The sequence below is a fragment of the Plectropomus leopardus genome, chromosome 22, assembly GCF_008729295.1.
Source record: "Plectropomus leopardus isolate mb chromosome 22, YSFRI_Pleo_2.0, whole genome shotgun sequence".
In the NCBI taxonomy this organism is placed as follows: Eukaryota; Metazoa; Chordata; class Actinopteri; order Perciformes; family Serranidae; genus Plectropomus; species Plectropomus leopardus.
In genome coordinates this window covers 8,310,543-8,336,143 of record NC_056484.1, presented here as the reverse complement: position 1 = coordinate 8,336,143, position 25,601 = coordinate 8,310,543, and the positions used below count along the sequence as shown (strand labels likewise).

The following is a 25,601-nucleotide window of genomic DNA, read 5'->3' as shown; positions in this document are numbered from 1 at the left end:
TTTCTTATAATGGTTTGAGAAGAGCTTTCAATTCTGATAGGACAGATAAAGTTTAGGAAGTGACGTCAATCATTTCTTATTTGGGAAAAAAAAGTAACCATCACCAGACTTTGATATCTAGAACATTTGGCTTGTGAGTCACATCCGCTTTTACTTTGAAATTAAGAACCGGAAGTGTCCCTATTTATTCCACAGGTCTTGACAGTGGTGAAGGGAGACTGCTAGAGAGCAGCACAAACTCGAGTAAAAGGGGGTTGAACCGAGGACGTGTGGTTTCTTGGAAAAGTTGCATATCTGTGAGAGGAAGACAAGTCTTCTGCTGGTTCATCATTAGCCACTCTGGACTTCACACAACCACCGAGTCTGCCGCCCAATTAATCCGGATTTCCTAACCTGCTTTCAAGATCCTAACCATGAGGACAAACGTATGGATTTACCAAGCTGTGGTGTGTGCTGTGCTCACTATATTGGACACAGGTGAGACATAAAGAGCTGTGCTTCTGGGAGATGTTGAATTATCTGCATGGGCAATTTCTTCTCTTTATTTTTTGTGCATTTTTGCTTCATTTTGCTTAGGAATTAAAGTGGGAATTACACTGAGAAAGTCAAGGATAAAAAAATATTAAAGAAACAAAACCGAAATTGCACTACCTTTCTCACATTTTGCAATTTGATTTTGACAGTCAAGACTTTACCTTAAAGGTCCCATTTTGTAAAAAGTCCGATTTCTATGTATTTTTAATTTTAAGCAGGTATGTGTATTATACTGTGAAAAGAATTAAAATGCCCAGTCTGCAGAGAAAAGGGTACAATTCATATTCAGAAAATGTGCCTTTCAATGAGCCGTCAGGATTTATGTTAACTTGTGATGTCACAACTATAGGCTACTTTATAAACTCTAAAAATTAAACATACTAAATACGTTCCTTTGTGTTTCCCACTGGACTGTTTTGCAGTGAAAAAATGAGCATTTCAGAGAGATATTGAATACAGATATAGTCAGGCAGACAGTTTGAGAATTTTTTTTAATTTTTTTTTTTATTGTTTTTATATTATTATTGAAACATGTAAAGATGTTATAGTAAAAACCCAAAATACAGGTTTAAACCTAAAATGAGCCTAGTGTGGGAGCTTTAAAGCAGCACACTTTGCTCTTTTTAGGCAAATTAGCATAAATTGGGGGTTATGAGCTGATTTACATAAACTTGATCACAAGCCCTGTCATGTTCTGTTGACTTCAGCTCACTTTCTTTCGATGAAACGCGGTTGGTGGTAGTTTATTGATGCTTGCAGAGAGAACATACTCAAGGCTATTTTTTGAAGGATGAGGGAGAGTCTATATTGTCAGGCACTTGTTTTGCACAAAGAAACTTTGAATGAAATATTTGAGCTCATCAAACTGCTTCTTCTTTGATGATGGTGTTCCCATTATGTCAGTTTTCAGTCTATTTTGCAAATAGATCTAAAGTTCCGGGTAATGAATGTGTCTGTATTGTATTGACATGAGCTATTATATTTAATTATCAGAACGCTTCTTCCTCCCGCACAGTGAGATCCGTGCCAAAGCGCTTGGTTTGAAGTGCATCAGTTGATGTCGTTTTTTCCTATAGCTCCTGTTATGTCGCTAACAGACACACCTACATCTGTTTGGCACACGCCCAGCTACCGAAAAGGATGCATGTAGTGTTGCAGCAGCACAGGGCGCGCACACGACCAGTCGTCAATTAAACGCGTCCAAACGCGCTCCGCGCCGCTCCCATAAGAAGCGCAGATTATCGGGTGCTTACAGAGACTGTCTCGGCTTACATCCGCCCCGCTGACATGTCACCGAGTAAAGCACTGAATCCATAGTTACCACCTCCAGGGGTGCCGACCCTGACCTCTGCCCGCGCTGGAAATTGGGGAAAAGTAAAACGCGCGCCCGGGACTGAGGTATTCGTGCATTGTCCCGGTAGAGAGATAGAAGAGGGGGGTGTGTGTGTTGCATGTGTGTGTGAGGGAGAGAGAGAGATGTGGGGTGGGGTGGGGGGTAACATCTGGCTGCTGAGCCCAGTTCCACATTTTGCGCTCTCTGAAGCAGATGTAATGTCTGCTTAATTCCCAGACAGAGGCACACCTTTAACCTGCTACTTTCCTGTTGTTCATAGCCTACAGTTTTTCCCTTACTTAGAAAATGCATTTTCTGATTTTCAGCACTGCTTGTTTTCTCAAAAAGCATGCCTAAAATACTTGTCAACTTTACACGTAACCCTTTGAAACCTGGAGTGCTGAAACCTTGCACTGCTTTCAGTTGCCTTTTACAAGTATTTACACCTTTGACCCTGAGGAAATTGGTGCTATTTCTTTCAAAAACATGAGGGGGGGCAACGAGCAATTTGGTAAGAAGTGTTTAAGAAATTGCAAGAAATTAGTAGATTTAGAAAAAATATTTTAATAAGCAAGGGGAAAATAAAATAATTAAGGAATCACATAAATCTATAATTATCATAATTATGTATTGGAAATTATGTTACACAATATTCATATTTTTAAAGCACTTTTTTCAGGTAATTTTCCTTTTTTTTGTTGTTTTTTTTTCTTTAGTTATTTGTGTGTAGTGTTTTTTGTTACTAATTTCTCACAAATTTTGGGGCCATTTCTTCTTTTGCCCACTTCCCATGTTTTTGAGAGAAATAAAACCAATTTCCTCCGGTCTGAAAGGGTTAAAGACATAGTTTGGATTTTTTTGAATCAAGGTTTTGCGGGGCATTTAACCCTAGTTGGTGCATTACATACCGCAAATATCAGTAAGTACGCCCCAGTTTGGAGAAGCAGACTTTATCCGACACAGATGCAAAGCATTGTACTGCTGCTAAATGTATTTCAGCCACCCTAAAAGGCGCCCCACCTAAAAAAAAAAATAGTTTATGTGTATGCTATATTGAGAGTATTTTCACAGCTTAACATTAATATCGATTTCCAATTGGAAATTGAAGGCACTATTTCATTCTCTCCCAAGTCAGACTTCACGGAGAAAATGAGTGTTTTTACATCGCTGAACACAGGAGCTGCTAATCTTCGGCTGCCTCCATCAGTGTAATTGTGTGTCTTTGGTGTTTTAAAGATTTAGTTCGGACTCACCGAAGTCACAAAATAACACAAACTAATAAACGGATCTCAGCAGTGATGGACCAGCAGCTACTGTGTTCAGGGAGCTAAAATTGTTGTTTTTCTCAATGGAGTCTGGTGGCTTTGATGAGACCATAGATGGGGAACTGTAACCGTTGAAATAGGCTGTCTAAAAGAAAGGTAAAGCAGTGAAAATACTCACAATAAAGAATAAACTTCAACTAATATAGATTTTTTTAGTTAGGACATTTTTTAGGTGGCTAAAATGTGTTTTCTTGCTGACCCCCATCCATGGCAATACATTGCTTAGCTTCCATGGCAGCCTGCTTCTTCAAATTGGTGGCATGCAAACTGACATCTACTGTATGTTATAGGCTGACTGGATAAGTACCCCATACAAACACACTTCAAAAAATCTGAACTATCCTTTTAAGTTCTTTGCTCAAGGGCACCTAAAGTGGAAGTTTCAGGAGAAGGTCACAATGTCAGTCATTCACCTCTCCTATTTACATTTTTCTAGCTAAACTATGTTCCTGTAAGCTACAGCTGCCTCTTCGCATTAAACCTCACCGCTGTCGCTCTCGCCCATTGAGCACGTTTTATTATAATCTCAGACCTCAGCAAATGCTTGGGATTTGGAGATAGCAGGAGTCCAACTGCAAGGAGAGGAAGAGACTAAGTGAAATCTAATTGAGCAGCCTGGCCAGACATCAGGGCTGGAACAACACTGTGATGAGTGCCAGATGTGGTCCAGCGGAGCCCAAACATTAATAACAAGTCCTCCCCAAAAACCATTTTCGACCACGAGGAGCCTCTAAACGCTCCACAGTTTACAATATCCTAAGTACACACACAACGTCTTGTGTCGGCTCTTGGCACAGGAGCGTGTAGCTGTAACTCGGTAGCATGAGATTTTCCTGTGTGATTTATATCGCACTTGCCCCTAATTATAAACGGAAAACTATTGTAACTAAACACGTTTAAAGACGTTGCCGTAGCCCTCCGAAATGAGCGTTTACAGTAGAGCTCCATTCTGCTGAAGGATGGGCTCTTAAATTTTTCCAGTAGGTAGAAATGAATGATTTGTATCACAGAGGATTTCGATTTAAAATATGGTTTTGTCCTGCTTTTGAACCCTCTTGGCTCTCATATATATTATGCTATGACTTTGCCATGATAGAACTCTCTTTTTGAGTGCTTCTTTCAAAGAAACAGCTTTCAACAAAGGCCTATACATGAAACAAGCATTAATTATGTGTCCTTTCTACAACTTTTTATTTTATTTTTCCACATACTGTATGCTTTCGTATGTGTTGGATACCAGTAACCGAGAGACTACATAAAACTTAGACATAAATTTAATTAGTTAGTAATGATGGGTGGCATCAACGCTTGTTCGCATATAGAGAACTCTGACTGTATCTTGTTTATTTCCAAAAAAAAGTCACCCTTGTTGCTGTAATTGAAAGGGAATAAACTAAATGTTGCTCTTTTATCGAAATAATTCACCCTTCAAACATCCATATGACTTACTCACCCTGTGTTATGTTGAATTTAGGAAGATTTATTTTCTTATGCTGCCACAGTGAACGAAGAATCCAAAAAAGGAGAAAATTCTTGATCAATTTTGGTCATATGCGCTTGTGTCTACAACAAAAATATTTCAAAACATTCAAATACAAACTCTCACACGACTCATGATTAAATCCTGATCCTGTCTCATTTATCCGGTCGTATGCTCAGTGCTTCCAAAACACATTTTAGCTAAAAACCTACTATTTATAATACCAATACTCTTGACTTGACTGTTGACCTACGAGAATATTTTTGACTGGTGACGCTTGTCGGTCTGAACGGTAATTTTGCTACTGTTCAGGTCTGATGGGCAGTAGCTAGCTGCGTTGCTCATCCAGCGATTACCACTAGTAACGTCGTCCAGACCCAACAGTGTTGCTGTGGAAACATTATGCCCAACCTCCAGTCTCCCCCGCGGTCAACCAAGCCTCTGGAAGCGCGCCAGGCTCTGATGCAAATTTTACAAAAGTGGAATTTCAGGCGTCCGTGTCTGTCACGAGATGCCCACAGGCCCAGGCAGACTTTGACTCACATTGGGAAAGAGACGTCTGTAAATCAGTGGATCATTTTTTTGTGAAAAACAATGTTTTTTGATTGTGATCCTTTGGAAGTTGAAGTATTTCACAGCAATAACAGCATCATTTCTAACAATACTTTCATGACCCTTAAAGAGTCATGAATGCAAGTTACTGTAGGAATCAAAGATAGCCATTAAATGCATCTACGGTGACAAACCTGAAGCACAACAGCTACTATAAAGCAGTAAAAAGTGATGGAGAAGTGGATTTGTAGCTCTTTCTGAAAGCAGTAAAATATGAAATATGCCTTCATGAGCATCAAATCTCCAACTGAGGCACTGGAGCGCATCAGCCTGTTGGATGGACATCATTCTGTTCTCTTGGCTGTCCTCACAGTTCAGCAACCACTCTGTATTTCTCAGGCTGCCACCTTGGTTTGAAGCAGGAGGAGCTGGGGAGCATTTTGAGTTTGGTTTTGATCCTGGAATCACTTCATATTTAATTTTCTGATACATAAACTAGCCGCTACCTCGGTTTAGCCAGCACAGCTGAAGCACGATCTAAAGAAAGGTTCCCTCAAGAAAGAGGACTTGCACAATGATTTTTCAGAACAACTCAGCGGGGCGGATGCTAATATGCCAACAAGCGTGGGGTTGTAAGAAAGCTGCAGTTGAGGGATGCTCTCCTGGACAGCTGGTCACCCACTTAAATATATGACAGTGAAATAATTTAATTTTTACTCTACCATACCTCGATGCCAAGACCCTAAAACCGGTGCCTCCTGTTGTTCAAATTCTTGACTTTGACAAGTTTCTCTTCATCCCAGCGCCTTGACAGCCGCAGTGAAATATTTTGGCCATATCTCCCAGTATTTGAGTCATGTTTGATTCTTTGTCAGTGAATGGAAGCCAAAAAAAATTCCACATGGTTTCTTGGGGATTTACTTTTTGTTGCGTTTTGCCTTTACTTGATAGCTGACAGTATAGATACGGACAGGAAAGGGGGGGCAAGAAGCCCCAAACCTGGTTTTGTCTTTTTTCTGTTTGCTCTGTCCTCACAGAGCTGTCCACTGGCTAACTCAGTCATTGCAGCACTTATGCTCTGTTTACATTATATGGGGATGGTAGAGATGGTGACAAACCAATGTTTAAAGGTAAAGCTCCCCCCAAAATCGAAAATATATATTTTGTCCTGTTACCTGTAGTGCTATTTATCAATCCAGATTGTTTTGGTGTGAGATGCAGAGTGTTGGAGATATCAGCAGTATAGATGTCTGCTTTCTCTCCTATATAAAAGAACTAAATGTCTCTAACATTTGAAAAACTCAACAGCAATGTCTCTGAATCATTATGGTGACTCGAGATAATCCGCAGACCTTGTTTTTGGCAGTTTTATGCAGGAGCTGTTTTCTTTCTACTGAACGAATCACCGTGCAGAAGGAAGCGTGAATTTGCTGCTAACTCACGTAGCACAGCTGGGCTACTTAACATTACGGCTCAGCCGAGGGGGACCCCATTAATGTTTACATCTCGCGCTGTCACCTCTTATCCATAGGTAGAAGCACTTTTCCTTCTACACAGTGATATATTTTGCGGGTGTAATTTGTTAGAAAGAAAATAGTTCCAACATGAAACTGTTCACCTAACCAAATCATGATTTCTGGAAAGAGTTTTTGAGTATTTTTTGACACTTTGGGATGTCACTTTAAGACTTGTGAGCATTCACATCATTGAACAACTTTAGACAGCTGCATGATTGAAAAGTCTGTTATGTAAAGGCTTTAAAAATACTGTGCATTGACAGCATTGCACTATATCTGCAAAATGTGGGTTTTATTACTTGTTCCGTTCTTGCCAATGCAAGCTTTCCAGTAATGCTTACAACTCGGATGTTCATGTGAATGGTATTGACAAGTCAGAAACAGACCGTAACTCCCATATGAGGCGAACCTGGCATGAGCAGGCCCATCTCCTTCCAAACTTACAGCAAATCTAATGTCTGCACCAAAACATGCAGATAACATATTGTATCCTCGTGTTCTTGCAGGCTTTTGCAGAAGGCGTCATCATTCGTTACAGAAGTATGAGAAGACTGAGAATCACATGCTGGTTTGCGCAGACTGCCCTCAGTCCCCTTTGGAACGAAACGGCCGATCACAGGAGCATTGTGCGCGCAAGTGCAAGAAGGTCAAGAAAAACTTCAACTGCAGGTGATTTTCTGTCTGTGTTTCCATGAAACATTGCTGTGTTCCCCCTAACCCCTCTTCTCCTCTTGTGTTGACACAGTATTTACATATTTTTGCTGTTTATCGTTTGTTCATCTCTCAACTACTTCCCGTGTGTTTCTACAGGGCTTTCAACTTCCATCGGCACAACAGGAAATGCCACTTGCTTCCCTTTGACCGCTTCACCCACGGTGTGCAGAAGCAGGCCAATGTCAACTTTACTTTGTATGAAAAAAAAGGTAAGTGTCGTCATATAAAAGCCCCTTAAAGTTTATGTTCTCGGGTGTTTTTCTCATGAGAACGTTCAGGTGCAGACAGGGATTTACAGGGGCAAATTGTTTGCCGGTGATTGCAGGTTGTGCTTCTTGCGTCAGCTTTGTAATGTTTTTGGTTTTTCTGTTGACACAATAAAAACAACCTCACCCCTCCCGCTGTTTAATCACTCAAGCAGGGAGAGTCGCACGCATAAACATGTAGCCGACTTAAGTGTAGTGTAAACAACAAAAAAAAAATCATTGTTTACAATCTAGAGTGTAAAGGCTTTCTCCAGTGCAAGCTGTGGAGTCTAGCACTTTATAATTTACTGCAGAATTTACAGAAAACCCCCCCCCCCCCCTCCACCGGTGACATTTAATGAACTTCAGGGAGTTGTATGCTTTGGGAATAACACACAAGCTGGGACATACTAAAACGCTTGCTGTAAAAAAGTCTTATTGACCATACATGGGAAAATATATTCCAGGTGGTCAAGGCAGCAAACACAAATCAGATTTTAATTGACTAAACGGTGTATAAATTGGCACACAAAGAGTACACAGAGACAGCTTGTAGAAGTGAGAACGAGAATGGATGGGGTTTTTTTTCAAATGTTTTTTTATGCCTTTGCCCTCACTTAGATTATATAAGGGAGTGTATCGTCGGCACCAAGGACAACTACAGAGGAAGGAGGTCTTGGACAAAGTCAAACATCACATGCCAGGCTTGGTCAGATAATAACATCAATGAACACACGTAAGTCCTTTTTTTTAACAAAGAAAAAAGTCAATTTTTGTGGGAGTAGCAGCGGCTATTCATGAGAGGAAGAGTGGCTACAAGCATGTTAGCTTCAAAGGGGTTCGGATTTTTTGAAGTGGGGTTGTATGGGGTGCTTATCCATAGTTAGTGTTTTACATACAGCAGCTGCATACTGCAGCTAGTTGGTGGCAAAAATGTCTAATGAGCATGTAAAGTTCACAAGCACTAGCAGTTAACTTATCTGCAAATGCCTGTGAATTGTGTGTTTAATAATGCATGGCTTTAAACGACAAATGTAACACAGTTCAAGAGAGAGAGGCAGCCATACTGGATGCAGACCTTGAAACAAAAGTTTTCGATGGTGGCAGAAAAAAAAAGGAAGCCTCGTCGGTAGCTGTGAGAGAACTTCAGCTGACGCTAAACCAATCCCTTTTGAATCCAGTGATCTGCTATGGAGATCGGCCAAAATTTTCTGGTATAGTTTTGATAATTCATTGGTAAAAATGTGAGGGAACCCTGACAATGGAGTCAGGCTTTGAAAAGAGCGATATTAACGTCTTCATTTCCCCACTGACAGAAAGATAAAGCAGTGAAAAAACTCTCAATATAGTGTACGCTTAAACAGATATTGTGTTGTAGGTGGGACTTTTTTAAGTGGCTAAAATACATTTTGTCACACCGTCCGCAACGGTTGAATGCTTGGCTTCCACGTCGAACTCAAGCCTAGTTCTCGAAGCGCGGGGCATGCCGTCTGAATCTACTGTATGTAATATACTGTATATGAATAAGTCCTCCATACAATCGTACTTCAGAGATCTGAATTATCACTTAAAGGTTGCCGTGCTTTGCTTGATGATACTTTTTAAGTAGTGGAAGGTGTTAATCATTCACTTTCAACCCCGCCAGGTTCTTTCAGATTTGAACCAGCAGCCTTCAAAGTCTGTTTCTCTAATCTTTAGGCTTCCGCCACCTTCCTGGATGCTCCCTCTCTATTTCTCTGTGTCTGATATTGAACAGACCTCAGCAGCTGATTTATAGATGCTCACATCATCCCCTTGCACCTCGGGGGTTAAGGGAAGGCGGGGGCTCGCAGACGGGTGAACGTTTAGCCAGAAATAAGTCAGATTTCTTTCAACACACGCAGGGATGTCCTCTCAGTCGAGGTTGTTTTTCTGCTGCACTGTAGGCCATCAGGTGTATCCCAAAAGATGTTGTTTTTTTTTTGCCCCGGCTACAGATCAGTGAATTTGTGACGATGGATCCGTGCCAGCATCTCATTAGTGGGGCTCATTAGTTACAAGATATTTTAACTGCGGCAGGGAGGAGGTTTTAGAGGCAGAGTAATAGGAGTTTAAAGAAGTGCAGGGTGAAAAATAGACAAAAGGGAGGTCAAATGAAAAGAAATTTATAGACTGAAGTCATGTTTTGTCTGTTGTCCAGTTAAGCTCACAAAGCCACAGACACACTGAGAGACAATACAAGTCCAGTGATCCCGCACAATTAAAACACATCATAGTGTTTTAGTCCTCTCCTCTCTTTCTCCCTTTCCTTTCCAGAAGTAGCTCTTTACGTTCAGAGTCCTCTGTCATTGTTTATTTGACAAACGGGCCCAGTCCTCGTCCCAGATGGCAAATGTAACATCGCCCCGGCTTGTCAGCAACTTTTAACTTTCAAAGGGTCAAAGGGAGCTTTACTTAAGGGAGATTTAGTGCCACTGTGGGGTTACCTAACATGGGACTGTCCCGCTGTGTGAGAATTACCACCATAATGAACCGCGCACCATTTGAGCGTCAGGTAACTATTATTTTCATGCTTGACCGATCACCGTGGGGCAGGGGTGATTTCTCAGGAGGTTCCCTTCCAGGAATGGGACTTCCACCTGTTGTCTATATTTAGTTTTTGAACCTGAAAGAAGTGTGTAATGATGCCCAGTCGAGCATGGAGAATGGAAAATTTCTGGTAATGTTAATAAAAATAGATAACATTGCAATCATTTATTTAATCCCATTGGGACGTTCTTTTATTTTTCTACACATTTCCACTGGGAGGTCAGCAAGCACACGAAGCTACAGAAACATGCAGCGTCTTGAAGAGAGTTAGAGGAGAAGACTGATACCACTCTCATGTCTGTGTGGTAAATATGAAGTTACCACCAACAGACAGTTAGCTTAGTTTAACTCAGATTACCAGAAAGCTGGAAACAGGGAAAAACTTGCATGGCTTATTGGATACCACTCTTACTGATGTTGACTTTTTCAAATGCATATGTAAAACAATCTTGACTGATAATGGCAAGATGCAAAATATGTATATTTGACTGTCCCTAATAGACAAAAGTTAGGGTGTGATTGAGCTTTTCCCCAACTCTTGGCATGGAAGTGAATTAGCACATTTCCTAAAATTACACTATTCCTTTCAGGACACTTGAGCAGGTTTCAGATGTCTGCTGTCACACCCTGCTTCCAAAAAATCATTATTTATGGCTTAAGATTCATAAGGTCCCTGCTCACTTCCTCTTATCTCTGAATACTTTATTCCTTTTGGATGCTATAGCACTGAAGCATGACTATCTTTGCTCCAGGTGCATGTTGCTATAGACATTTCGCAGCAGTTACTTCAGGTCTAGATTTCATCTTTAGTGATGTACAGAAATCCAGCCAATATGTTTAGCTGACCCAGAGAGCGAAGCATGTGTGTCTGTGCTCCGATGGGAACAGACTTTGGCAAGGAGATGAATAACTGGCCAACATCTGTTAGTGCAACATCATTATGGCTAACTTGCTCCCATGCAGCGGCCTTTTACGGACTCTCACCAGATGCAACCTTTTTTTTCTGAAGTTAGGGACCTTGTAATTCCATTTATAAATTTAGGACACTGTATTATGATGAGCTTGTGAGTTACACGCAACAGATGTGAGTTTTGGCACTTGGTGGACCAATGCAACGAAGGGGAACAAGTGTTTTGTTGTAGTTACATGCATAAGTGAAATGTTGCTTTTAGACTTAACCCTGTTATATTTTTTGGGGACTACATTCTGTTGCTCAGGACTTTCCCTTTCTTTCTTGCAAAATTTGTTGCCTGAGATTTCTTGTACTGTACCTCTGGATTGAATGATGTTGTGCGTTAGTGTAGAAGCCTTGCGTAAGCCCCAGGGCACGGAGGGGAGAGCAGAGCAGACTCCCCCAAGAAAAGAGTCATTGTCTGGGGTAGTGTTTTCAGACAAGCTGCTGAAGGGAGGGTGGACTGGTTCCTTTTTCTTTTTTCTTCCCTTGCACATGTTGTTTCTTTTTACATCATCAATTAAACACTCGCCTTTTTTGCTCACTCCATTATGCTCACTTTTTCTTTTCTAAGCTCTTAAGTCAGTCACTTCACTTGTTTCCTTTTGCCCTTCTTCTAAGCCCAAAACATTTTCTCCTGTCTGCCCTCACTGCCTCACTTGGTGGGAGGGAGAATGTGGTCAGTGTGGATCAGGGGGGTGCTGACATGCCAGCTTTTCATCATCCCGCCGTGACAGAAGACAAATTTCACACACTGTTCATTTACTACGGGGGTCCCATGCCGCTCCTCATTGTAACATCCCATATGTTTGGACTAGCCAGGTTCTTTTTCTTACAGTCGCTTGTTCACGCTGATGTGAGGTAGCCGATGACAGAGAGGGATTAGGTTTAAACGTGTTCAAAGGCTGCCAGCAAAGGACCTGCTTGGTCTGCTCCAAGTGGTTCGTTGCATTGTTCTGTGCTGTTGGTGCTTACTGTGCTGTGACCGAGTCTGGCTGCTTCACACATGAGGGAGCCGGGATATGGTAGGAATCAGTAACGCAATCATGCAAAAGGTGCAAAGAGAAGAAACGTATTGATGACTTATTTTGCATAAGATTTATGCAGCGATTCGAGAATTTGAAATGAAACCTGGTCACACTGCAGACACTAGCATTTCTCAGAATGAAGATCATATCTAAAAAGGTAGTTCAACCCAAAATCAAAAACATATGTTTTTGATCAGTTGATTCTGGTTACCTGCTTACCTGCCAATAAAAAAGTAAATAAAAAACACATTTTTTCTTTTACCTGTGGTGCTGTTTATCAATCTAGATTGTTTTGGTGTGAGTTGCCAAGCGTTGGAGAAATCAGCCATAGAGATGTTTGCCTTCTCTCTGATATTATGGACCTAGATGACATTTTTCCTTCAAACTTCTCCAGACGTCCCCTGCTAAGCTATAACATTAGCTAGCTCAGTGGTGCTAGTTGAGTTAACAGTAGATGGACACTTCCTTCAGTGCAATGATACAGTTGGCAGGTTTGGTTTGGCAGAAAGAAATATTTCTCACATGAAACTAATCACAACAAGAGACATTGCTGTTGAGTTTTTCAAATTTTTTTTATTTTTTGGGCGCTTTAAGCACCACAAGCCGAGTGCCATCTAGTTTCATTATATTGGAGAGAGGGCAGACATCTCTACGGCTGATATCTCCAACACACTGTTAATCTCAGTTAAACAATCTAGACTGATAAATAGCACTATAGGTAAGAGGAAAAATCTGTATTTTTTGATTTTGCGGGTGAACTCTCCCTTTAATGTAAATGCCTTTTGAATTTATTTGGCTTGTTACTGAGAACACTTCCAGGCAGGTTCGGTACTGTATATATCACTGGAGCAGTCAAGAGTGCAAGTACTCCCTGAAATTTATTTATACAGCTTACAGTATCAGTTAACACTTTCAATAATGTGTGTCAACTCCCCTGTAGGTTTTATCCTGATAGGTACCCTACCCAAGACCTGAGGGAGAACTTCTGTCGGAATCCCAACAACGATCCCGGTGGTCCGTGGTGCTACACCACAGACCCTAACGTACGAGCTGAGGAGTGTGGCATACCACAGTGTTCAGAGGGTAAGACAAACGACCTCACTGGATAATAAGATATGTCCAAAATAAAGTAGATTCAGATTAGAAAGATGCATGTTTCTGCACTTTTTTCTTCATGAAGTCATAAGTTATGTTTTCATTTATTACTTGAGAAAAGAAAGTTATGATTAATGTTGTTTTCTTTGTTCACAGAGGTTTGCATGACCTGTAACGGGGAAGATTACCGGGGCAAAATGGACCATACAGAGAGTGGCAAAGAGTGTCAGAGATGGGACTCACCGAGGCCTCACAAACACCGCTTCCAGCCCAAAAAGTAAGCTGCAAAGCTGTTAATCGCACACTAACCTTTCTCACGAACACTGCTGCACACACCCATGACAGATGCTTGAATAACTGACGGTAATTCTCGGGAGAGGTAGACCTCACTGGTGGCTATGACTCACTTCTCTCATTTCAAATTTGTTCTTTCCTCTCCGTCTCCTCTCTCAGGTATCGGCACAAAGATTTAAAGGACAACTACTGCCGTAACCCAGATAATCGCCTTCGTCCCTGGTGCTACACCATGGATCCCAAAACTCCGTGGGAGTACTGCAACATCACTGTGTGTGGTAAGAGCTTACGCACTCCATAGTCTTGGGCTTTGGTTTTGTGAACAAAAGTCTTCAGCAAATCAACTGAAGACCAAATTATTGTTTTAGTGATTTATGACTTACAACAGGATGTATCACACAGTTAGGAATCCATTATAAGATTTAAAAGTGGACATCACATTGAGGATCAATTGCTTGGTTTTTGGACAGACAGACTGCGGTTGGGTACTACTAACAAGTGGTTAGAGGGCACCAGGGGGTTTGTTACAGACAGGACTTTAGTGGTTGCGGTGAGTGGAGTAACAAAGCCTCTTTCCTCTCCTGCAGAGTCTCACAAGGTCTTTGTTTATCCGACCCGGTGTTTCATGTGGTGCTTGGCTTCCAATCCCCCTACCTCAACAAGGAAGAGTAAATAGGTTGTTTGTAAAAGGGAGGGTGTGACTTCAGAGAGCCAGAAGTGTTTTACTGAAACCACTCACAGATGACAAGGGGCTGTAAAATGGAGTGTTACAATAGAGTTCATTATACAGAGATTCACCACATGGCCATCAGAAGGCCTAATAGTTGTTTTAGTTGTATTAAAATCAGGATGTGGACCAATCAGTGACAAATTAAAGGAAAAGCGGAGTGGAGGAATATAATAAACGCTGCTGTACCAGACACAAAGGGACACTCAGTATTTTGTTCAGTATAAAAAAAATGATGTAATGAACCAGATCTCAATCCAACAAACAAACAAATGCAAGTGTCCTGACAACCCCAAAAAGAATACCTATAACTCAGTCAAGAGAAATCACCACTGCAGAAAACAGCATATTCACAATGTCCAGCAACACTTGTTACATTTGTTTATGAAAACGCCAGCAAACCGACAGCGTATTTATTAAGATCTTGAAGGTTTTCCATTTCAAAGGGGCAGTTTTCAACCACTTTTAACTCTGTCCTGAGGGGCAAGGTAGCACTCAAAACTGAGGGTTACGGGTAAAAATATGAAATGAAATTGGGCCGATGTCAATCCCTCTGACACAGACTTGCTAATCATAGCGTAGCATCAGCCAACAGCAACCGTGGTCCAACTGTACAGCTGTGCTCCATAGAGCCTCATGCAGTTGTTTCAGAGTGTATTCATTTTCAGGCTGGTTTTGTGGATTTCGAGTAATTCATGGTTAAAACTTGCTCCTGGGGGACATGCAATAATGGTATTCGTTACCTTGAGAGGTTTGAAGAAGATAAACATTATGTTACAGTACTAACTTGGTACTTATACGCTACGCCAGCAAGGTTACTGAAGGTATACTGAATGTATGCCATGCTGCTTTTGCTTTTCAACAATTGCAACTATGAACAAAGACTAACCCTGCTTAACAGAAACGGTGTTTCGCCAAAATCTAGTATCTACTTTGTCTTGATCACCATGATGTGGTGGTTCTCTTTCACATTGTGATCTGTAGGCTTTAGCTTTTATTTTTGCTGATGAGTCAGTTTGACATCCTGGATTTCTACTTCAAAAGCATATAGTAGACCTATCTGCTTGCTTCTCTCCGATATCACTTTTTCCAAAAAGTAAATATTTCTTCAGGGAGTGCAGTTTGTGGCTGTGTGGGCTCCATGCTAGCTGCAACAGTTTGATGGATCCTCAGGGGGTAATAATAAAAAGGCTTAGCAAAGAGTTAATTTAATTTTTTATGGGAGATTTTGAATTCAACCAACATAATCAAAACGCTGGTTGGACATCTCACCACCACATTAGCAACCTAAAGTTATATATCAAGAGTAACTGTAAACTGAATATCTTTGGATCTTGAACTAAGAAAACAAGCAATGTGAACTGTTACTATCACTAATTTTTAGACTAAACAAATAATTGGCTAATTGTGAAAAATAATCACTAATTGCAGCCCTATTGTATTTGTTATGGTACTGTATGTAAAAAAATAGACATACTGTATATGTTGACTTCACTTGAATCATATACCGCTTGGCAGAGTTTGACAGAGTTGTACTTTGGATAACTTTTGCCCTCACATGTAACACAAAAGACAGAGGGGAAAAAAGGGACGCCAAAAAGAGGTTACACGTTGGAGAATTTATTCATTTCTTTCCTTTGAAAGCACAGTGAAATATTCCCACATGCACACCCACGAACACACGGAGCATCTCTCTTTGTCTTTGTCAGACACATACGCACATGCACTTTACAGTACATATGATGATTTACAGCGAGGGCGGAGGATCTGCATTTGTCCAGATGTGTGCATCCCTCACTGCCTGCCCTCAGAAAGATAAAAACCACTGACCTGTACTACGCAGTGCACACAGACACTGGCATGCATTAGATCAAGCCAAAGAATCCCTCTTTTCCATCCGCCTTCTCGTTTCTGCCTCAAAACATTCCCTTTCCTCCTCCATCTTCTCCCATCTCATTTGTCAAAGGCTAAAGAAACAGAGACAGAAATCCAGAGGGGAGAAGTCGCTCCCCATGTACTGCTATCCCCGCACTGCTGAAAAGCAGAATTCCATCTGAACATGTTTGGAATAGTTTTCCGGTGGATAAAGTTGCCCCGGCCGGACCGGGCTTGTATGTGATATCTTTGGTTGGGTTGCGATAAACAAATTTGCCAGAAACAGAACTTTAATGTTTAGGCAAGGATCATAAATCTGATCAGGGTCCGGGTGTTTTCTCAAAACAAGCTGTGATGTTGTGTGTCGTCAGCAGGTTAAATAACTACATGTTGTGGAAGTCCCTACATGCAAGAATGTGGGGCACCAGTGTTATGAATACGCAGAAAGTTTCCTATCACAGTTGAGACAAGGGTGGGAGTGCTACTGTTTTTGATCATCTGTCTCTAGGTTAAACATGACACATTCTTCTGGGGATTAATATCTCCCTCCCTCCCGCCTAGATCTCACTCTCTTTAGCAACCTTCTTTCTCATGCTTACACTCACAATTTCTGTTTTTTTCCTTGCTAGATTCTCACTCAAGTGAGGACACAGATGTCAATGTAACAACATCCTGTGTCCAGGGAAAGGGCACAGATTACCGAGGCACAATGAATGTGACTCCAGAGGGTGTGACGTGTCAGCGTTGGGATTCCCAGTTGCCCCATAACCACTCCTTTCTCCCTCAGAACTTCAAATGCAAGTGAGTAATGTTAGTTTCATGACCACCGACGGCTTGGATTCAGTTCTCTCTGCTGTGCCAAGGAGATGATTTGTTCATTTTGTGCATCTGTCTGTTCCAATGCCAAAAACAAAAGTGATGAGCATGAAGTGTAAAAATCGAATATACAACACATCAGCACCATCATTTAAATGGTAGTTTGTGTATGTGTTACAGAGACCTCAGAGAGAACTACTGCCGTAACCCTGATGGTGCAGAGTACCCGTGGTGCTTCACTACAGACCCGAATCAGAGGATAGCCAAGTGCACCCACATCCCCAGGTGTGATGCTGAGGCCACTCAAAAAATAGGTAAATGACTGTACACATTTTAAAGGCAAGAAAATTGATACCACTCTCACATTAAATAGCTAGAGCTAGCAGCTGGTTAGCTTAGCATAGCACAAAGACTGGAAACGGAGTGAATCAGCAATTTTTGGAGTTCCCAGTGGGAACTTTGGAAATGCACAATGAAGTCTGTTTTCCAACTTTGAAAGTTGGAGGAACCTCACTAACCCCAAGCTCAAAATCCAATGTGGCTGCTCCACACATTAACAGTAATTAAAGCTGTAAAATTAGACTGTGTGTCTCATTAAAATGTTTGCACACACAGTGCTATGACATTTCTATTTGTGGACATGTTGTTACTGTGCTACGGCGTAATGTATTGTTATCAACTGGTATTGCTAACAACCAGGTGTCAGACTGTAAGCAGCATGCATCCAAAAGACACAGCACCAAAACAAACTTGCAACAAATACTGCAACAAAAACGATGCTAATATAACAATAAAGCCCCGATTTCAACTGAGTGCTATGGGGGTACCCCTCCCATAAACGTCCCAAACACAGAAAATGAGGAAATACATGCAAGTGCAGAGTCTCTACAGAAAAACACACCACCACATAATTCTACTGAGCCTTCAGAGTCCATGCAATGTTTTTGAAGAATATCCTGCATAGTATTCCTTTAAGACTACTGGAGTGTTTTCTAAGCACCAGACTTCAAAAGAAAAGCAAATATCCATGTTGCTTCATGGAAAATGTGATTGAAATACAGATCTACAAATGCTTCAAAAGCCACGTTATGTTTTTGCAAAGTGGAGTTACACAGACACTTTCTACATTGCTCCCGTAGGACTGCGCCACTTGGCAGCGTGCTGCCCTATGAATTCCATTTCACAGAAGAACAAAAGCACCAGACCTTGGCATTAGGGCTTGCTGTCATTTCCCATGTTTCTCTGCTTTACATTTACAGTGAGATGACCACACATGTAAAACTGCAGCCAGATCTGTTAGTTACTACAGCCGCCCCTCTGATTCTGTTAAGAGCAGACATGGTATGGTTTGAGATTTTCTACCACCGGTTACACAGGGGCCCTTGACTTTAAATTGATCCAAACCACATAGAAAAGCCAAAAATGTGAACTTAATTATGTTTATTGCATCAATGAGAAAGACAGCCACCACCCAAATCATATGGTTCTTTGGGTATAACTCAGTCACTGATTGCATTTAAGTGTTTGAGTAATTGCTGGGCTCAGTAACTCTATGCTCTCTTGGGAATATTTAATAATATATTTTCTTCCTCAGAGTGTTATGAAGACAATGGAGAGATGTACCGGGGCACTCTATCCATTACTCGATCGGGGATTCCCTGTGCAGACTGGTCACTTCACATAAACAGGTGACAAAGTTGTTAATTCTGCAAAATTCAGTTTGTTGTTTTGCTCCATCTTTTAGCTTCCAGTCAGGCTTAAGCTCTACTGAAAAACACAGAAGAGGTTTCCTAGAGAGGCTGACATTTTTTCAACTCAGTTGATGAATACTTGTTGACGACTTAGCTCCCATGGCCTTGTGAAAATCCCTCTCATATGGATGAAGCTGAGCAGTGAAAACAAACAGTAAGAGGAAATCAGGGGTTCCTCAAGGGTCAATACCAGGCCCAATTATTATTCATCTAACTGACGAGAGGAAACCCTTGGGTGCTCTCCAAGTGACCCATCCTGACAGAGAGGTTGCCCATTCCAGGGTTGTCGCTTCATACTTACAAGCCAGGCTGTTGGAATTACTTAATTTACAGGAATTTTAAAAGCCAAAATGGCACAGACAGATGGACATGTTCCAGAGCCGACCCCTGACCCCAGGAAGTGCTTTCTGAGGAAAGTAGATCAAAGCCAATCAGCTCCCTCGCGTAGACTGCAGCCAGCGAGTCTACCCCTCTCAAGGTCAAGGGTCATCCCAGGAAAAACTGCTGAGAGCTACAGCTTGTTTAACATTCTCTTGGGAAGTGGAATTACCCTCACCTCCTGACAAATTGTCGCCCATCGCTTAGCACTATTTGTGCATGTGTGTGTCCAAACTCCTACCGAGTAATTGCTTTTCAGTGATATTTTGGATATCCCAGAAGATTACATTTAATTCTTGTAGAGCCAAGTGGAACATTGCAAAAAGACACAAAATTGAATGTGAATTCCTACAAATCGAGGGCACAACTGAATCGTTCCACAGAGGATGTGGCTCCTGCTGGTCTGAGCCCTGCTGAATGCTTCGAGTGCATACTTTCATACTCCCATGAGTACTCTTCACAAAACTCTGTGTTTCCTTCTACGGCCTCTGTGCAGCAAATGCAGAGGGTTCATTGCACTATAGGAAAGTCAGACTTTCCAGGCATACCATGGTTACTTACAGTGTGTAAGTACTGTATGTACGTGACCATGTGTGGGACTCCGTGCATGCACATGCTCTTGTTTTGCTGGAGTGCAAGTGTGTGTATAAAACTTTATGAAATGTGACCTAGTGTTAGCTCTGATATGCTGTGTGCAAAATAACAAACGCAATATGAGATCCTTTATTTGTGTGTTTTACAGTGGGGATTCTCACTCTACAGAATCCCATGTAGGGCTGGAGGAGAACTACTGCCGCAACCCGGACCGGGACAAACATGGCCCCTGGTGTTACACCACTCCAAATAACCGTTTGGCCTGGGACTACTGCAAAATGAAGCACTGTGAGTGGCTTAACTGATCTTGGCACTTCTAATCTCTCTGTAACAGTAGATACCGCTGTCAGCCATAAATAGTAGCAGACCATTTCACTATAGGAAAAAATATGTGAATGATGCATCTGTTGAAAAGTGCAATGTTTTAGTTATTTATTTAGCAGACTATTAATGGAGTACTTTGATGATATTTACTTTCTTAACAGGAGTTAAGAGGAGTTAAGAGTTTGTCAAGAAAATTGATATCATACTCATACAGTTACTGTAAGGTAAATATGTTGCTAGAGCCATCTCGTTAGCTGAGCAAAATGATGAAACCTCTGTAACAATGCAGACTATCATTTTTACACTTTGGTTTTTCCACAGATTAAAAAAAAACCAAAAAAATAATAAAATGTCTTGATTAGTGAGCTGTACAGGTGCTGGGGGCAGTCTGAACATCCTTACCTTTGTCCAGCTGACATTTGTATGTGGAGCCCATATGGGTAGTAAATGGGCTGAAAAATGGCCCTATATGGGATTGTCCACTGGTTGCATAATGGCCCTATTCCAATTGCCCACATGGGTGGGTTTACCCAATCAGGCTCTGCAGGGTTTATGCTTAGGTTGCCTTGGTACCAAGTGGTTATGTGCCCAAAATTGGGATCTTATCTGAGGCCCAATTGTGTAAACCCACCCATGTGGGCAATTGACATGGGGCCATTACGGAACCCATGGACAATCCCACATAGCGCCCACTTTTCAGCCCATTTGCTACCCACATGTTCCACATATGCAAATGTTGGCTGGGGCTGCTGGCTGTAGCTTTGTATCTATCCCACAGACACGAATGGTATGAGTCTCATCTCGCCAAGAAAGCGAGTTTATTGTACTTCCCAAATTGCCAAACTATTCCTTTAAAGGATCTGTATGCAACAGTCAGAGTAGTTTCACTTTCCCTGCGCCTGGTGTTCTGCTGCTCCGTCTGTGCCCAGAGTACACTCTGCATTCTGAGAGTGTGGCACAATGAATAACCAAACTGTATGTATTTCAACAGCGCTTCTAATGAACGGTCCAACTCCAAAAATAGAAAATCTGTTTGTGGCAGCTAATGGTTTAAAAGTGGTGGGCTGCCATTAATAAATGAATGTGAGGGAAACTGATGAACTTCTCAAGCTTCCCATGAAGCACTTGTGAAAGTGCATTGATTGGCATTTAATATACAGTAGAAGATAGTGTTGGTATATGACTGCAGTGCAATGAAATAACACAAGTAGTTTAGTTTTGCAGCCTTTGCTGACTTCAACTAAAATGTCATTTTCATAGAGCTTATCTGGTGACTTACGTAATCTGTTAGCAGTTTTGTCCAACTGGCAGAGGCTACACGACGCTCAAACATCAAACAGATGCAGGTCTCTACTGCCATCCTTTTATTAGAGAAAACTCACTCAGGCAACCCGACCTAACATTTTCGTTGGCTGGTTTCAATCTGGCCACATTGACGAGCCTCTTTCAAATGGCTGCACAATAATTTCCATAATGTAAAACATATCTTCCATGAAGTTTTTGAGGTCTTGAGCAAATTTATTTGCTGCGGTTTGCAGACTGTTATAGCCTCCAACAAAAGATTAAGAGATAAGTCTACATAAAGCAAAGAAGGGTGTCTTTTTCAATGAGGTTTCATGCTTTGTGTGTCAATGTATGCTCAGTGGTCTAAATGATTTCCTGCTGCTGTTGGGTCTCGTCTTACTGTTGTGCCTTTCTTTGCTTCTATCAGGTGAATCAGCGACAGTGGCTCCTCAAACAAACAGTGAGTATTGCTTTTACTTATCTGGCTTTTTACCAGTCTAGTCCTCTTCCTCGTCCTCTTATCTTGAATCCTGCTTCCTTTTTTTATATCAAACCCGTCTGTTGTCATGTACCTGACTTAACAAATCGTATTTTATGGTTGCCTTTAGAAGTTTTAATACACATTTTTCCATTGAAATGTAAATAAGACATCCATCCAACATGCAGCATAAAACTGTCGTCTTGTTCAGCTCTGACCAGGCCCAAGATATCATGCTTTGTGCATATAAACACAAGGATTGTTGGGGGACACCAAGTACGAGGGACAGATGGCAGCTGGGTTGTAAGCATCCAAAGAGAGTAAGTCATTTTACATCTGTGTTTTTACAAACTTATTTCTTTTTCATGCTTTCATACCTACCTTAATTGCGGAAATTGTCTTAAATTTTCTCAGGGGAGTTCATTTGTGCGGGGGCTCGTTGATCAGAGAAGACTGGGTTTTGACTGACCAACAGTGCTTCACCTCCTGGTAATACTTCACATTTTTATCTGTGTCCAACAAACTTTAACCACACCATTCTCATTTTTACCTCTTCCATTTATCTCTTTTCTTTTCTGCTTGCTGCCTTGTTTTTAATACTGTTTAACATAAAGATGGATGTATCCTGTTTACTGACAGTTGCTTACTCCCAGATTTGCCCGATCTAAGATATGGAACAGAATAGTTTGGCCTGTAGATCTGTTTAACTTCTTCTGTTGTCTATATCAGAGCCAGGCATATACATCTAGTATCTCTATATCTTAAGGAGTGATGGCTTTTAGAACATGTTCCTATCTTTGTAGTTATGCACAGTACTGTATGTATTGCATATGGTGTACATCAGTGGCTTTTAGCTGATATTCTCAGGCTTGATGTGTGTCGTGGAAAAACATGCTTTCCGTTGAGACCCTGTCTTTGTTTTTGTCTTGCTCATACTTTTCTGTCATGTCTTCACAATTTGCAAAACGGATCAATATAAGTCATATATTCCTTTTAAGTTCAAACTGCTGATCATGTTTCTGTGCAGAACTGTGAAGAAAATGCACCTGGAATTTTGTTGTGGCTTTAAAACTTATATTGCGATCCTTGTGGTCATCAGTGTTCCAGATCTCAAGGATTACAATGTGCAGGTTGGTCTGCGCCACCTCAATGAATCCTCAAGCCACCCGAGGCTACGCATCTCTCATCTGATCTGTGGCCCAGAAGGATCCAATCTGGTTATGCTGAAACTAGAAGAGTAAGTTCTCTACTAATAACTAGGTTTCCACTCATTTATGATCCTAATGTCAGAGCATAACTAGTACTGTGGAAAACTATTTGATCTTTGTACGAACTTTACAACATCAATTTTTATTGATCTAAACTATTTACTTTTCTGTTATTGGTCTGACATGCCTCTTATTTGTGTGCATTTTTTAAATGAATTAATAATGACTAATTTTATGTTCTTCCTAGTCCTGCCCCTGTGTCTGAAGGTGCATCCACTATTCATCTTCCAGTAAAAGAGTGTCACATCCCTGAGGGCACCAACTGCACCATGTATGGATGGGGGGAAACCAAAAGTACTGACTCCACCCACATACCATGCCACTTTACATTTTAACAATTATTCATACAAAAACACATTTGGAGCATTTAAAAATTACACTGCATGTCTTTTTTTGTTTAGACACAGGATACGATGAGGCACTGAATGCTTTGACAATGCCCATGGTCAACAATGACTTGTGCTCACAAATCAAAGGAGATGCCGGCGAAAGCAGAATATGTGCCGGCGGCAAGAGAGGAGAAGGCGTGTGTGATGTAAGGATCAAAAATAAATGTCTACATCATTAACATGAATGCAACATGAAAGCGGTGACAGCAGACATTTCAACAAGGAATATCTTAAAAGTGGCAAATGAAAATGAAACCAGTGAGGGTTAAATGGTCTTTTTTTATCATTTGCGTAAACTGACATTTGAAGTTTTGTATCAGCATTAGACATTTGGGTTTAGTTTAACACACAAAATGCAGTATCATGATCTGGTGTCATTCTCCACCCTTTTCTTGCAGAAAGACAATGGTGGTCCATTGGTTTGCCAGGAACACGAGCGCAAAGTTATCATCGGTGTGAGCATCCAAAGGACAAAATGCGCCTCATCGCAGCCTGCGCTTTTTGTTAACGTTGCTTTCTACTCTGAGTGGATATACAAAGTGTTCAAACTTTACCCCAGTTTGGAGAGGAACTGATGGTGTGGTGTGAAAATCCATGCACAACTTTACCACGGGTCGTGAGAAGAGGGGCAGCTTTGGGCCAACAAATTCCAAGACCTTTCCAGCACGGACCACGGGGGAGAAATGAGGAAAATCAACAGACGGAAAGTGGCCATTTTGGGATTTTATGGCTGAGTTTGTCATTTTACAGAAATTAGTGATTGAAGACTGGATATACCAAATGGAATCTCTTCAGTTCTTCCACGTTGCAAATGAAGACGTTCAGTCATTAGCCTTAGTATCGTTTTTACAGCCAAAGTCTCGGGCACATGGATGGCATACTAATTATGTTTTGACATGTTCAGAGTTTCTGAAGCCATGCGAACAAAGACAATGAGAACGACTCGGTGTTATCTCCTGGAAAATACTTGAATATTTTCACAACCCAGTTATCTGGAGGTTACCTCCTGTTACTGGGACGTCTTGTTTTTTATGTATTGAGCTGGACTGCAAAACTTTTTTCTTTTTTTTTAACCTCCACCACAAATGATGTGGAGGGGTCATTGTGGTGTTCCTTAATGTCAACTAATATACTGATCTGGCCATAAATTTAAGGACTTTTATTATTACTTTACACATTTCACAGCAAACCAATAAACGATTTTCGGCCTATGAAGAACTATGATAATATCAAAAGGAAGGAAAATATACGCATGAAAAGGTCATTATAAATGATCTATTAGGTGCTACAAATATTGAAGTTACCCTGAGAAAACGGTCATTAAGCAAAGTTTTCAAAGCTAAAATTTAGCTTTGGATATACAAGGAGTTAAGTATATAAAATATATATGGAAGCCCAACTTTGCCAGTGTAAGGGAAAAAGATAATGCAACCATTATGAGACATTTTTTGAACAATAATTCAGTATCACAAAATAATGACTTAGTATCTTAAAATAAGGATAACCTTTCTCAAAACAATGAATTGGTATTATAAAAAAAACCTCTCAAAATTACGAGTTAATATCTCAAAATATGGATATATATCCTCAAAATAATGAGTTGCTATCTCAAATTGATGAGAAACTTTCTCAGAATAATAATGTAGTATCTCAAAACAATGATAAACTTCTCAAAATAATGATTTAGTATTTCAGAATAATGAGAAACTTTCTCCAAAAAATGAGAAATATCTCAAAATGGCAAGATAATTTTTTAAATACAGAGAAACTTTATCAAACATAGTGAGTTGGTATCTCAAAATAATGAGAACATGTCAAAATAAGGAGTTAGGACAATTAGAAACTTTATCAAAACAATGAGAAACGTTATCAAAATAATGAAATAGTGCTGTTTTTGTTAGTTTAGTTTCATAGTTTTTGATATATCAAGTTAATATTTTTGGATAAGTAACTCATTGTTTTGAGATTATTTATTATTGCAAGAAAGTTTCTCATTATTCTGTCTTACAGGATCTTTTTTCTTTTCATCACACTGGCGGAAATGGGCCTCCATAAAATAAAACCACTGCTGCTTGAAAAG

At 40.7% G+C, this 25,601-nt stretch overlaps 1 protein-coding gene across 1 annotated transcript; it reads left to right on the top strand.

The window, feature by feature from the left end:
• The first annotated feature begins 357 nt into the window (after positions 1-357).
• On the top strand, positions 358-24,911 carry hgfa (hepatocyte growth factor a). The gene is made up of 18 exons (XM_042511541.1): positions 358-477; positions 7,248-7,410; positions 7,552-7,664; positions 8,322-8,436; positions 13,189-13,331; positions 13,500-13,620; positions 13,797-13,915; positions 16,869-17,040; positions 17,236-17,369; positions 18,650-18,743; positions 19,927-20,066; positions 21,814-21,846; positions 22,076-22,184; positions 22,279-22,353; positions 22,964-23,101; positions 23,320-23,426; positions 23,534-23,667; positions 23,920-24,911. Exons 1-18 carry the CDS (start codon positions 414-416, stop codon positions 24,094-24,096), a joined length of 2,151 nt encoding a protein of 716 aa, XP_042367475.1. The 5' UTR covers positions 358-413; the 3' UTR covers positions 24,097-24,911.
• The last annotated feature ends 690 nt before the right edge of the window (positions 24,912-25,601 follow it).